Below are 14648 nucleotides of genomic sequence, written 5' to 3'. Positions count from 1 at the left end.
TGGGTTGATAATATGGGTTGTTAATATGACCGGATGGGTTAGTGTATGACCAGGATGGGTTGATAACATGACCAGGATGGGTTGATAACATGACAGTTGGTTGATAACATGACCAGGATAGGGTTCGATAACATGACCAGGATGGGTTGATAACATGACCAGGATGGGTTGATAACATGACCAGGATGGGTTGATAATATGACCAGGATGGGTTGATAAACGACCAGGATGGGTTGATAATATGGGTTGTTAATATGACCAGGATGGGTTGATAATATGACCAGGATGGGTTGATAACATGACCAGGATGGGTTGATAATATGACCAGGATGGGTTGATAATATGACCAGGATGGGTTGATAACATGACCAGGATGGGTTGATAATATGACCAGGATGGGTTGATAATATGACCAGGATGGGTTGATAATATGACCAGGATGGGTTGATAACACAACCAGGATGGGTTGATAATATGGGGTTTTTAATATGACCAGGATGGGTTGATAATATGACCAGGATGGGCTGATAACATGACCAGGATGGGTTGATAATATGACCAGGATGGGTTGATAATATGACCAGGATGGGTTGATAACATGACCAGGATGGGTTGATAATATGACCAGGATGGGTTGATAACATGACCAGGATGGGTTGAGAACATGACCAGGATGGGTTGATAATATGGGTTGATAATATGACCAGGATGGGTTGTTAATATGACCAGGATGGGTTGATAATATGACCAGGATGGGTTGATAATATGACCAGGATGGGTTGATAACACGACCAGGATGGGTTGATGATATGACCAGGATGGGTTGATGATATGACCAGGATGGGTTGATAATATGACCAGGATGGGTTGATACAGGGTTGATAATATGACCAGGATGGGTTGATAATATGACCAGGATGGGTTGATAATATGACCAGGATGGGTTGATAATATGACCAGGATGGGTTGATAACACGACCAGGATGGGTTGATAATATGGGTTGTTAATATGACCAGGATGGGTTGATAATATGACCAGGATGGGTTGATAACATGACCAGGATGGGTTGATAACATGACCAGGATGGGTTGATAACATGACCAGGATGGGTTGATAACATGACCAGGATGGGTTGATAATATGACCAGGATGGGTTGATAACATGACCAGGATGGGTTGATAATACGACCAGGATGGGTTGATAATATGACCAGGATGGGTTGTTAATATGACCAGGATGGGTTGATAACATGACCAGGATGGGTTGATAATATGGGTTGATAACATGACCAGGATGGGTTGATAACATGACCAGGATGGGTTGATAACATGACCAGGATGGGTTGATAACATGACCAGGATGGGTTGATAACACGACCAGGATGGGTTGATAATATGACCAGGATGGGTTGATAATATGACCAGGATGGGTTGATAACACGACCAGGATGGGTTGATAATATGGGTTGATAACATGACCAGGTTGTGTTGATGATTCGACCAGGCTGGGTTGATAATATGGGTTGATAACACGACCAGGATGGGTTGATAACACAACCAGGATGGGTTGATAATATGGGTTGTTAATATGACCAGGATGGGTTGATAATATGACCAGGATGGATTGATAATATGACCAGGATGGGTTGATAACATGACCAGGATGGGTTGATAACATGACCAGGATGGGTTGATAATATGACCAGGATTGTTTGATAATATGACCAGGATGGGTTGTTAATATGACCAGGATGGGTTGATAATATGGGTTAATATGACCAGGATGGGTTGATAATACGACCAGGATGTGTTGATAATATGACCAGGATGGGTTGATAATATGACCAGGATGGGTTGTTAATATGACCAGGATGGGTTGATAATATGGGTTGATAACATGACCAGGATGGGTTGATAACATGACCAGGATGGGTTGTTAATCTGACCAGGATGGGTTGATAATATGACCAGGATGGGTTTATGACTGGAATGGGTTGATAACATGACCAGGATGGGTTGATAATATGACCAGGATGGGTTGATAATATGGGTTGATAACATGACCAGGATGGGTTGATAACATGACCAGGATGGATTGATAATATGACCAGGATGGGTTGATAACATGACCAGGATGGGTTGATACATGACCAGGATGGGTTGATAATATGACCAGGATTGTTTGATAATATGACCAGGATGGGTTGATAATATGGGTTGTTAATATGACCAGGATGGGTTGATAATACGACCAGGATGTGTTGATAATATGACCAGGATGGTTGATAATATGACCAGGATGGGTTGTTAATATGACCAGGATGGGTTGATAATATGGGTTGATAACATGACCAGGATGGGTTGATAACATGACCAGGATGGGTTGTTAATCTGACCAGGATGGGTTGATAATATGACCAGGATGGGTTGATAACACGACCAGGATGGGTTGATGATATGACCAGGATGGGTTGATGATATGACCAGGATGGGTTGATAATATGACCAGGATGGGTTGATAATATGGGTTGATAATATGACCAGGATGGGTTGATAATATGACCAGAATGGGTTGATAATATGGGTTGTTAATATGACCAGGATGGGTTGATAATATGACCAGGATGGGTTGATAACGACCAGGATGGGTTGATAATATGGGTTGTTAATATGACCAGGATGGGTTGATAATATGACCAGGATGGGTTGATAACATGACCAGGATGGGTTGATAACATGACCAGGATGGGTTGATAACATGACCAGGATGGGTTGATAACATGACCAGGATGGGTTGATAACATGACCAGGATGGGTTGATAATATGACCAGGATGGGTTGATAACACGACCAGGATGGGTTGATAATATGGGTTGTTAATATGACCAGGATGGGTTGATAATATGACCAGGATGGGTTGATAACATGACCAGGATGGGTTGATAATATGACCAGGATGGGTTGATAATATGACCAGGATGGGTTGATAACATGACCAGGATGGGTTGATAATATGACTAGGATGGGTTGATAATATGACCAGGATGGGTTGATAATATGACCAGGATGGGTTGTTGATATGACCAGGATGGGTTGATAACACGACCAGGCTGGGTTGATAATATGACCAGGATGGGTTGATAACACGACCAGGATGGGTTGATAACACGACCAGGATGGGTTGATAACACGACAACCCATCCTGGTCATATTATCAATGTGTTGATAATATGACCAGGATGGGTTGATAATATGACCAGGATGGGTTGTTAATATGACCAGGATGGGTTGATAATATGGGTTGATAACATGACCAGGATGGGTTGATAACATGACCAGGATGGATTGATAATATGACCAGGATGGGTTGATAACATGACCAGGATGGGTTGATAATATGACCAGGATTGTTTGATAATATGACCAGGATGGGTTGTTAATATGACCAGGATGGGTTGATAATATGGGTTGATAACATGACCAGGATGGGTTGATAACATGACCAGGATGGGTTGTTAATCTGACCAGGATGGGTTGATAACATGACCAGGATGGGTTGTTAATCTGACCAGGATGGGTTAATAATATGACCAGGATGGGTTGATAACACGACCAGGATGGGTTGATGATATGACCAGGATGGGTTGATGATATGACCAGGATGGGTTGATAATATGACCAGGATGGGTTGATAATATGGGTTGATAATATGACCAGGATGGGTTGATAATATGACCAGGATGGGTTGATAATATGACCAGGATGGGTTGATAATATGGGTTGTTAATATGACCAGGATGGGTTGATAATATGACCAGGATGGGTTGATAACACGACCAGGATGGGTTGATAATATGGGTTGTTAATATGACCAGGATGGGTTGATAATATGACCAGGATGGGTTGATAACATGACCAGGATGGGTTGATAACATGACCAGGATGGGTTGATAACATGACCAGGATGGGTTGATAACATGACCAGGATGGGTTGATAACATGACCAGGATGGGTTGATAACATGACCAGGATGGGTTGATAATATGACCAGGATGGGTTGATAACACGACCAGGATGGGTTGATAATATGGGTTGTTAATATGACCAGGATGGGTTGATAATATGACCAGGATGGGTTGATAACATGACCAGGATGGGTTGATAATATGACCAGGATGGGTTGATAATATGACCAGGATGGGTTGATAACATGACCAGGATGGGTTGATAATATGACCAGGATGGGTTGATAATATGACCAGGATGGGTTGATAATATGACCAGGATGGGTTGATAACACAACCAGGATGGGTTGATAATATGGGTTTTTAATATGACCAGGATGGGTTGATAATATGACCAGGATGGGTTGATAACATGACCAGGATGGGTTGATAATATGACCAGGATGGGTTGATAATATGACCAGGATGGGTTGATAACATGACCAGGATGGGTTGATAATATGACCAGGATGGGTTGATAACATGACCAGGATGGGTTGATAATACGACCAGGATGGGTTGATAATATGACCAGGATGGGTTGTTAATATGACCAGGATGGGTTGATAACATGACCAGGATGGGTTGATAATATGGGTTGATAACATGACCAGGATGGGTTGATAACATGACCAGGATGGGTTGATAACATGACCAGGATGGGTTGATAACATGACCAGGATGGGTTGATAACATGACCAGGATGGGTTGATAACATGACCAGGATGGGTTGATAATATGACCAGGATGGGTTGATAACACGACCAGGATGGGTTGATAATATGGGTTGTTAAAATGACCAGGATGGGTTGATAATATGACCAGGATGGGTTGATAACATGACCAGGATGGGTTGATAATATGACCAGGATGGGTTGATAATATGGGTTGATAACATGACCAGAATGGGTTGATAACATGACCAGGATGGATTGATAATATGACCAGGATGGGTTGATAACATGACCAGGATGGGTTGATAACATGACCAGGATGGGTTGATAATATGACCACGATTGTTTGATAATATGACCAGGATGGGTTGTTAATATGACCAGGATGGGTTGATAATATGACCAGGATGGGTTGATAACACGACCAGGATGGGTTGATGATATGACCAGGATGGGTTGATGATATGACCAGGATGGGTTGATAATATGACCAGGATGGGTTGATAATATGGGTTGATAATATGACCAGGATGGGTTGATAATATGACCAGGATGGGTTGATAATATGACCAGGATGGGTTGATAATATGGGTTGTTAATATGACCAGGATGGGTTGATAATATGACCAGGATGGGTTGATAACACGACCAGGATGGGTTGATAATATGGGTTGTTAATATGACCAGGATGGGTTGATAATATGACCAGGATGGGTTGATAACATGACCAGGATGGGTTGATAACATGACCAGGATGGGTTGATAACATGACCAGGATGGGTTGATAACATGACCATGATGGGTTGATAACATGACCAGGATGGGTTGATAACATGACCAGGATGGGTTGATAATATGACCAGGATGGGTTGATAACACAACCAGGATGGGTTGATAATATGGGTTGTTAATATGACCAGGATGGGTTGATAATAGGACCAGGTTGGGTTGGTAATATGACCAGGATGGGTTGATAATATGACCAGGATGGGTTGATAACATGACCAGGATGGGTTGATAATATGACCAGGATGGGTTGATAACATGACCAGGATGGGTTGATAATATGACCAGGATGGGTTGATAATATGACCAGGATGGGTTGATAATATGACCAGGATGGGTTGATAATATGACCAGGATGGTTTGATAATATAACCAGGATGGGTTGATAACATGACCAGGATGGGTTGATAACACGACCAGGATGGGTTGATAACACGACCAGGATGGGTTGATAATATGACCAGGATGGGTTGATAACACGACCAGGATGGGTTGATAACACGACCAGGATGGGTTGATAACACGACCAGGATGGGTTGATAACACGACCAGGATGGGTTGATAATATAACCAGGATGGGTTGATAACACGACCAGGATGTGCCTTTGGCTTCTGGACAAATGAAGAAAGTTGATATGAAAACCAATAGAACAGGCGAGGAAGACTTTATAAAAATAATTGCTTCCACGTTTTTTTATGGTGGGATTTTTCCTAGGCTCCTCTGAAGCAAAGTGATATGAAGTAAATGTTAAGGTTTCAAACATTTCAGTTTATACACTGCTCAAAAAAATAAAGGGAACACTTAAACAACACAATGTAACTCCAAGTCAATCACACTTCTGTGAAATCAACCTGTCCACTTAAGAAGCAACACTGATTGACAAGTGTTGTAGTGCAAATGGAATAGACAACAGGTGGAAATTATAGGCAATTAGCAATAAAGGAGTGGTTCTGCAGGTGGGGACCACAGACCACTTCTCAGTTCCTATGCTTCCTGGCTGATGTTTTGGTCACTTTTGAATGCTGGCGGTGCTTTCACTCTAGTGGTAGCATGAGACGGAGTCTACAACCCACACAAGTGGCTCAGGTAGTGCAGCTCATCCAGGATGGCACATCAATGCGAGCTGTGGCAAGAAGGTTTGCTGTGTCTGTCAGCGTAGTGTCCAGAGCATGGAGGCGCTACCAGGAGACAGGCCAGTACATCAGGAGATGTGGAGGATGCCGTAGGAGGGCAACAACCCAGCAGCAGGACCGCTACCTCCGCCTTTGTGCAAGGAGGAGCAGGAGGAGCACTGCCAGAGCCCTGCAAAATGACCTCCAGCAGGCCACAAATGTGCATGTGTCTGCTCAAACGGTCAGAAACAGACTCCGTGAGGGTGGTATGAGGGCCCGACGTCCACAGGTGGGGGTTGTGCTTACAGCCCAACACCGTGCAGGACGTTTTTCATTTGCCAGAGAACACCAAGTTTGGCAAATTCGCCACTGGCGCCCTGTGCTCTTCACAGATGAAAGCAGGTTCACACTGAGCACATGTGACAGAGTCTGGAGACGCCGTGGAGAACATTCTGCTGCCTGCAACATCCTCCAGCATTACCGGTTTGGCGGTGGGTCAGTCATGGTGTGGGGTGGCATTTCTTTGGGGGGCCGCACAGCCCTCCACGTGCTCACCAGAGGTAGCCTGACTGCCATTATGTACCGAGATGAGATCCTCAGACCCCTTGTGAGACCATATGCTGGTGCGGTTGGCCCTGGGTTCCTCCTAATGCAAGACGATGCTGGACCTCATGTGGCTGGAGTGTGTCAGCAGTTCCTGCAAGAGGAAGGCATTGATGCTATGGACTGGCCAGTCCGTTCCCCAGACATGACTCCAATTGAGCACATCTGGGACATCATGTCTCGCTCCATCCACCAACGCCATGTTGCACCACAGACTGTCCAGGAGTTGGCGGAAGCTTTAGTCCAGGTCTGGGAGGAGATCCCTCAGGAGACCATCCGCCACCTCAGCATGCCCAGGCGTTGTAGGGAGGTCATACAGGCACGTGGAGGCCACACACTACTGAGCCTCATTTTGACTTGTTTTAAGGACATTACATCAAAGTTGGATCAGCCTTGTAGTGTGTTTTTCCACTTTAAATTTGAGTGCGACTCCAAATCCAGACCTCCATGGGTTGATAAATTTGATTTCCATTGATAATTTTTGTGTGATTTTGTTGTCAGCACATTCAACTATGTAAAGAAAAAAGTATTTAATAAGAATATTTCATTCATTCAGGTCTAGGATGTGTTATTTTAGTGTTCCCTTTATTTTTTTGAGCTGTGTATATATATATATACACAAACACAGTTGAAGTCGGAAGTTTACATACACCTTTGCCAAGTACATTTAAATTCAGTTTTTCACAATTCCTGACATTTAATGTCCTGTCTTAGGTCAGTTAGGATCACCACTTTATTTTAAGAATGTGAAATTGCAGAATAAAAGTAGAGAGAAAGATTTAGTTCAGCTACTCTTTCATTACATTCCCAGTGGGTCAGAAGTTTAAATCCTAAATCCTCCATTTTAATTGAAGGCGCGCTTCCGTTACCAGTTGATAAATACAAATAGTAAATAAATAAAAATCTGTTTTAATCAAAACGTTTATAACACGCGATTGAATTTAGAAATTGTTGCAAAACTTAATTATGGAAATGAACATAATAAACATACCTGGTCAAATGTATTTCCATCAATGAATCAAATCAAATCAATCAAATCAAATCAATTATCACGGACATTTGGCCACATTTAAAAACATACTGGTTAACGGACACACACACACACACACACACACACACACACACACACACACACACACACACACACACACACACACACACACACACACACACACACACACACACACACACACACACACACACACACACACACACACGGGTACCCTGACACACACACACACACACACACACACACACACACACACACACACACACACACACACACACACACACACACACACACACACACACACACACACACACACGGATACCCTGACACACACACACACACACACACACACACACACACACACACACACACACACACACACACACACACACGGATACCCTGACACACACACACACACACACACACACACACACACACACACACACACACACACACACACACGGATACCCTGACACACACACACACACACACACACACACACACACACACACACACACACACACACACACACACACACACACACACAGTTGGTAGAGCATGGCGCTTGTAACGCCAGGGTAGTGGGTTCGATCCCCGGGACCACCCATACGTAGAATGTATGCACACATGACTGTAAGTCGCTTTGGATAAAAGCGTCTGCTAAATGGCATATATATTATTATTATATATTATTACACACACACACATATATACACACCCACACACCTCTCCAAACTTCTCGGTTTATATATATATTCGCCCTACTTGTTGTTGCATTTGTATGGTGTATGTAGATGTATGTAGATGTAAGATAGCGTGCAGAGAGAGAGAGGGGTAACTCCCCAGTGATAGAGAGAGAGAGAGAGGGGTAACTCCCCAGTGATAGAGAGAGAGAGGGGTAACTCCCCAGTGATAGAGAGAGAGAGGGGTAACTCCCCAGTGATAGAGAGAGGGGTAACTCCCCAGTGATAGAGAGAGAGGGGTAACTCCCCAGTGATAGAGAGAGAGGGGTAACTCCCCAGTGATAGAGAGAGAGAGAGAGGGGTAACTCCCCAGTGATAGAGAGAGAGAGGGGTAACTCCCCAGTGATAGAGAGAGAGGGGTAACTCCCCAGTGTGGTCCTGTGTAGCTCAGTTGGTAGAGCATGGCGCTTGTAACGCCAGGGTAGAGGGTTCGATCCCTGGGACCACCCATACGTAGAATGTATGCACACATGACTGTAAGTCGCTTTGGATAAGAGAGAGAGAGAGAGAGGGGTAACTCCCCAGTGATAGAGAGAGAGAGGGGTAACTCCCCAGTGATAGAGAGAGAGAGGGGTAACTCCCCAGTGATAGAGAGAGAGGGGTAACTCCCCAGTGATAGAGAGAGAGAGAGAGGGGTAACTCCCCAGTGATAGAGAGAGAGAGGGGTAGCTCCCCAGTGATAGAGAGAGAGAGGGGTAACTCCCCAGTGATAGAGAGAGAGAGGGGTAACTCCCCAGTGATAGAGAGAGAGAGGGGTAACTCCCCAGTGATAGAGAGAGAGGGGTAACTCCCCAGTGATAGAGAGAGAGAGAGAGGGGTAACTCCCCAGTGATAGAGAGAGAGAGGGGTAACTCCCCAGTGATAGAGAGAGAGGGGTAACTCCCCAGTGTGGTCCTGTGTAGCTCAGTTGGTAGAGCATGGCGCTTGTAACTCCAGGGTAGAGGGTTCGATCCCCGGGACCACCCATACGTAGAATGTATGCACACATGACTGTAAGTCGCTTTGGATAAAAGCGTCTGCTAAATGGCATATTATTATTATTATTATTATTATATATTATATTATTATATTATTATTATATTATTATTATATTATTATTATATTATTATTATATTATTATTATATTATTATTATTATATTATTATTATATTATTATTATATTATTATTATATTATTATTATTATTTTATTATTATTATTATTATTATTATATTATAGAGAGAGAGAGAGGGGTAACTCCCCAGTGATAGAGAGAGAGAGAGAGAGGGGTAACTCCCCAGTGATAGAGAGAGAGAGAGAGAGAGAGGGGTAACTCCCCAGTGATAGAGAGAGAGAGGGGTAACTCCCCAGTGATAGAGAGAGAGAGGGGTAACTCCCCAGTGATAGAGAGAGGGTAACTCCCCAGTGATAGAGAGAGAGAGAGAGGGTAACTCCCCAGTGATAGAGAGAGAGAGGGGTAACTCCCCAGTGATAGAGAGAGAGAGGGGTAACTCCCCAGTGATAGAGAGAGAGGGGTAACTCCCCAGTGATAGAGAGAGAGGGGTAACTCCCCAGTGATAGAGAGAGAGGGGTAACTCCCCAGTGATAGAGAGAGGGGTAACTCCCCAGTGATAGAGAGAGAGGGGTAACTCCCCAGTGATAGAGAGAGAGAGGGGTAACTCCCCAGTGATAGAGAGAGAGAGAGGGGTAACTCTCCAGTGATAGAGAGAGAGAGGGGTAACTCCCCAGTGATAGAGAGAGAGAGGGGTAACTCCCCAGTGATAGAGAGAGAGAGGGGTAACTCCCCAGTGATAGAGAGAGAGAGGGGTAACTCCCCAGTGATAGAGAGGGTAACTCCCCAGTGATAGAGAGAGGGGTAACTCCCCAGTGATAGAGAGAGAGGGGTAACTCCCCAGTGATAGAGAGAGAGAGGGTAACTCCCCAGTGATAGAGAGAGAGGGTAACTCCCCAGTGATAGAGAGAGAGAGAGAGAGGGGTAACTCCCCAGTGATAGAGAGAGAGAGAGAGAGGGGTAACTCCCCAGTGATAGAGAGAGAGAGGGGTAACTCCCCAGTGATAGAGAGAGAGAGGGTAACTCCCCAGTGATAGACAGAGAGGGGTAACTCCCCAGTGATAGAGAGAGAGAGAGAGGGGTAACTCCCCAGTGATAGAGAGAGAGAGAGAGAGAGGGGTAACTCCCCAGTGATAGAGAGAGAGAGAGAGAGAGAGAGAGAGAGAGAGAGGGGTAACTCCCCAGTGATAGAGAGAGAGAGGGGTAACTCCCCAGTGATAGAGAGAGAGAGAGAGAGAGGGGTAACTCCCCAGTGATAGAGAGAGGGGTAACTCCCCAGTGATAGAGAGAGGGGTAACTCCCCAGTGATAGAGAGAGAGAGGGGTAACTCCCCAGTGATAGAGAGAGAGAGAGAGAGGGGTAACTCCCCAGTGATAGAGAGAGAGAGGGTAACTCCCCAGTGATAGAGAGAGAGAGGGGTAACTCCCCAGTGATAGAGAGAGAGGGTAACTCCCCAGTGATAGAGAGAGAGAGAGAGGGGTAACTCCCCAGTGATAGAGAGAGAGAGGGGTAACTCCCCAGTGATAGAGAGAGAGGGGTAACTCCCCAGTGATAGAGAGAGAGAGGGTAACTCCCCAGTGATAGAGAGAGAGAGAGAGAGAGGGGTAACTCCCCAGTGATAGAGAGAGAGAGAGAGAGAGAGAGAGGGGTAACTCCCCAGTGATAGAGAGAGAGAGGGGTAACTCCCCAGTGATAGAGAGGGGTAACTCCCCAGTGATAGAGAGAGAGAGAGGGGTAACTCCCCAGTGATAGAGAGAGAGAGAGGGTAACTCCCCAGTGATAGAGAGAGAGAGGGTAACTCCCCAGTGATAGAGAGAGAGGGTAACTCCCCAGTGATAGAGAGAGAGAGAGAGAGAGAGGGGTAACTCCCCAGTGATAGAGAGAGAGAGAGAGAGAGAGAGGGGTAACTCCCCAGTGATAGAGAGAGAGAGAGAGGGTAACTCCCCAGTGATAGAGAGAGAGAGAGAGGGGTAACTCCCCAGTGATAGAGAGAGAGGGGTAACTCCCCAGTGATAGAGAGAGAGAGGGGTAACTCCCCAGTGATAGAGAGAGGGGTAACTCCCCAGTGAGAGAGAGAGGGTAACTCCCCAGTGATAGAGAGGGGTAACTCCCCAGTGATAGAGAGAGAGGGGGTAACTCCCCAGTGATAGAGAGAGAGAGGGTAACTCTCCAGTGATAGAGAGAGAGAGGGGTAACTCCCCAGTGATAGAGAGAGAGAGGGGTATCTCCCCAGTGATAGAGAGAGAGGGGTAACTCCCCAGTGATAGAGAGAGAGAGAGAGAGAGAGGGGTAACTCCCCAGTGATAGAGAGAGAGAGGGGTAACTCCCCAGTGATAGACAGAGAGGGGTAACTCCCCAGTGATAGAGAGAGAGAGAGAGGGGTAACTCCCCAGTGATAGAGAGAGAGAGAGAGGGGTAACTCCCCAGTGATAGAGAGAGAGAGAGAGAGAGAGAGGGGTAACTCCCCAGTGATAGAGAGAGAGAGGGGTAACTCCCCAGTGATAGAGAGAGAGAGAGAGAGAGGGGTAACTCCCCAGTGATAGAGAGAGGGGTAACTCCCCAGTGATAGAGAGAGGGGTAACTCCCCAGTGATAGAGAGAGGGGTAACTCCCCAGTGATAGAGAGAGAGGGTAACTCCCCAGTGATAGAGAGAGAGGGTAACTCCCCAGTGATAGAGAGAGAGGGGTAACTCCCCAGTGATAGAGAGGGTAACTCCCCAGTGATAGAGAGAGAGGGGTAACTCCCCAGTGATAGAGAGAGGGGTAACTCCCCAGTGATAGAGAGAGGGGTAACTCCCCAGTGATAGAGAGAGAGGGGTAACTCCCCAGTGATAGAGAGAGGGGTAACTCCCCAGTGATAGAGAGGGGTAACTCCCCAGTGATAGAGAGAGAGGTAACTCCCCAGTGATAGAGAGAGAGGGTAACTCCCCAGTGATAGAGAGAGAGAGGGTAACTCCCCAGTGATAGAGAGAGAGAGGGGGGTAACTCCCCAGTGATAGAGAGAGAGGGGTAACTCTCCAGTGATAGAGAGAGAGAGGGGTAACTCCCCAGTGATAGAGAGAGGGGTAACTCCCCAGTGATAGAGAGAGAGAGGGGGGTAACTCCCCAGTGATAGAGAGAGAGGGTAACTCCCCAGTGATAGAGAGAGAGGGTAACTCCCCAGTGATAGAGAGAGAGGGGTAACTCCCCAGTGATAGAGAGAGAGAGAGGGGTAACTCCCCAGTGATAGAGAGAGGGGTAACTCCCCAGTGATAGAGAGAGAGGGTAACTCCCCAGTGATAGAGAGAGAGAGGGGTAACTCCCCAGTGATAGAGAGAGAGAGGGTAACTCCCCAGTGATAGAGAGAGAGGGGTAACTCCCCAGTGATAGAGAGAGAGAGGGGTAACTCCCCAGTGATAGAGAGAGAGAGGGGTAACTCCCCAGTGATAGAGAGAGAGAGGGGTAACTCCCCAGTGATAGAGAGAGAGAGGGGTAACTCCCCAGTGATAGAGAGAGAGGGGTAACTCCCCAGTGATAGAGAGAGAGGGGGTAACTCCCCAGTGATAGAGAGAGAGGGGTAACTCCCCAGTGATAGAGAGAGAGAGGTAACTCCCCAGTGATAGAGAGAGAGAGGGGTAACTCCCCAGTGATAGAGAGAGAGAGGGGTAACTCCCCAGTGATAGAGAGAGAGAGGGGTAACTCCCCAGTGATAGAGAGAGGGGTAACTCCCCAGTGATAGAGAGAGGGGTAACTCCCCAGTGATAGAGAGAGGGGTAACTCCCCAGTGATAGAGAGGGGGGTAACTCCCCAGTGATAGAGAGAGAGAGGGGGGTAACTCCCCAGTGATAGAGAGAGAGAGGGGTAACTCCCCAGTGATAGAGAGAGAGGGGTAACTCCCCAGTGATAGAGAGAGAGGGGTAACTCCCCAGTGATAGAGAGAGAGGGGTAACTCCCCAGTGATAGAGAGAGAGGGGTAACTCCCCAGTGATAGAGAGAGAGGGGTAACTCCCCAGTGATAGAGAGAGAGAGGGGTAACTCCCCAGTGATAGAGAGAGGGGTAACTCCCCAGTGATAGAGAGAGAGAGAGGGGTAACTCCCCAGTGATAGAGAGAGGGGTAACTCCCCAGTGATAGAGAGAGAGAGGGGGGTAACTCTCCGGACGCCCCCACAGACTCAGTATCTCTCCATACCCTTAATAAAGACATAGCATTCGTCCTTATTAAGTGTATGCAAATGATTGAGATACACAAAATAATTCTGTTCTGTCTCTGGCAGTATGGGAGCTATGGACACACTCATTTACATATGCATAAATTAGACTCCCTCCTGCTTCTTTCTATGTGTAACAAAACATTAATGTTTCTCCATCTCTCTCCTTCTCCATCTCTCTCCTTCTCTTGCCTTCTCTCTCCTTCTCCATCTCTCTCCTTCTCTCTCCTTCTCCATCTCTCTCCTTCTCTTGCCTTCTCTCTCCTTCTCCATCTCTCTCCTTCTCTCTCCTTCTCCATCTCTCTCCTTCTCTTGCCTTCTTTCTCCTTCTCCATCTCACTCCTTCTCTTGCCTTCTCTCTCCTTCTCCTTCTCTCTCCTTCTCCATCTCTCTCCTTCTCTCTCCTTCTCCATCTCTCTCCTTCTCTCTCCTTCTCCATCTCTCTCCTTCTCTCTCCTTCTCCATCTCTCTCCTTCTC

The 14648-nt window shown here is 46.1% G+C and overlaps 1 protein-coding gene across 1 annotated transcript in view; it reads left to right on the top strand.

Annotated features, from left to right (window-relative positions):
- The first annotated feature begins 9850 nt into the window (after positions 1–9850).
- LOC123993827 (rho guanine nucleotide exchange factor TIAM1-like) overlaps positions 9851–14648 on the top strand; it is a 108048-nt gene continuing 103250 nt past the window's right edge. The window contains exon 1 of the mRNA XM_046296296.1: positions 9851–9859. Within this exon, the coding sequence (XP_046152252.1) occupies positions 9851–9859 (9 nt within the window). The remainder of the gene's footprint in view (positions 9860–14648) is intronic.

The sequence above is a fragment of the Oncorhynchus gorbuscha genome, linkage group LG13 (assembly GCF_021184085.1).
Source record: "Oncorhynchus gorbuscha isolate QuinsamMale2020 ecotype Even-year linkage group LG13, OgorEven_v1.0, whole genome shotgun sequence".
Lineage (NCBI taxonomy): Eukaryota > Metazoa > Chordata > Actinopteri > Salmoniformes > Salmonidae > Oncorhynchus > Oncorhynchus gorbuscha.
The sequence above is the reverse complement of the archived record's forward strand: the minus strand, read 5'-3'. Positions and strand labels throughout refer to the sequence as shown.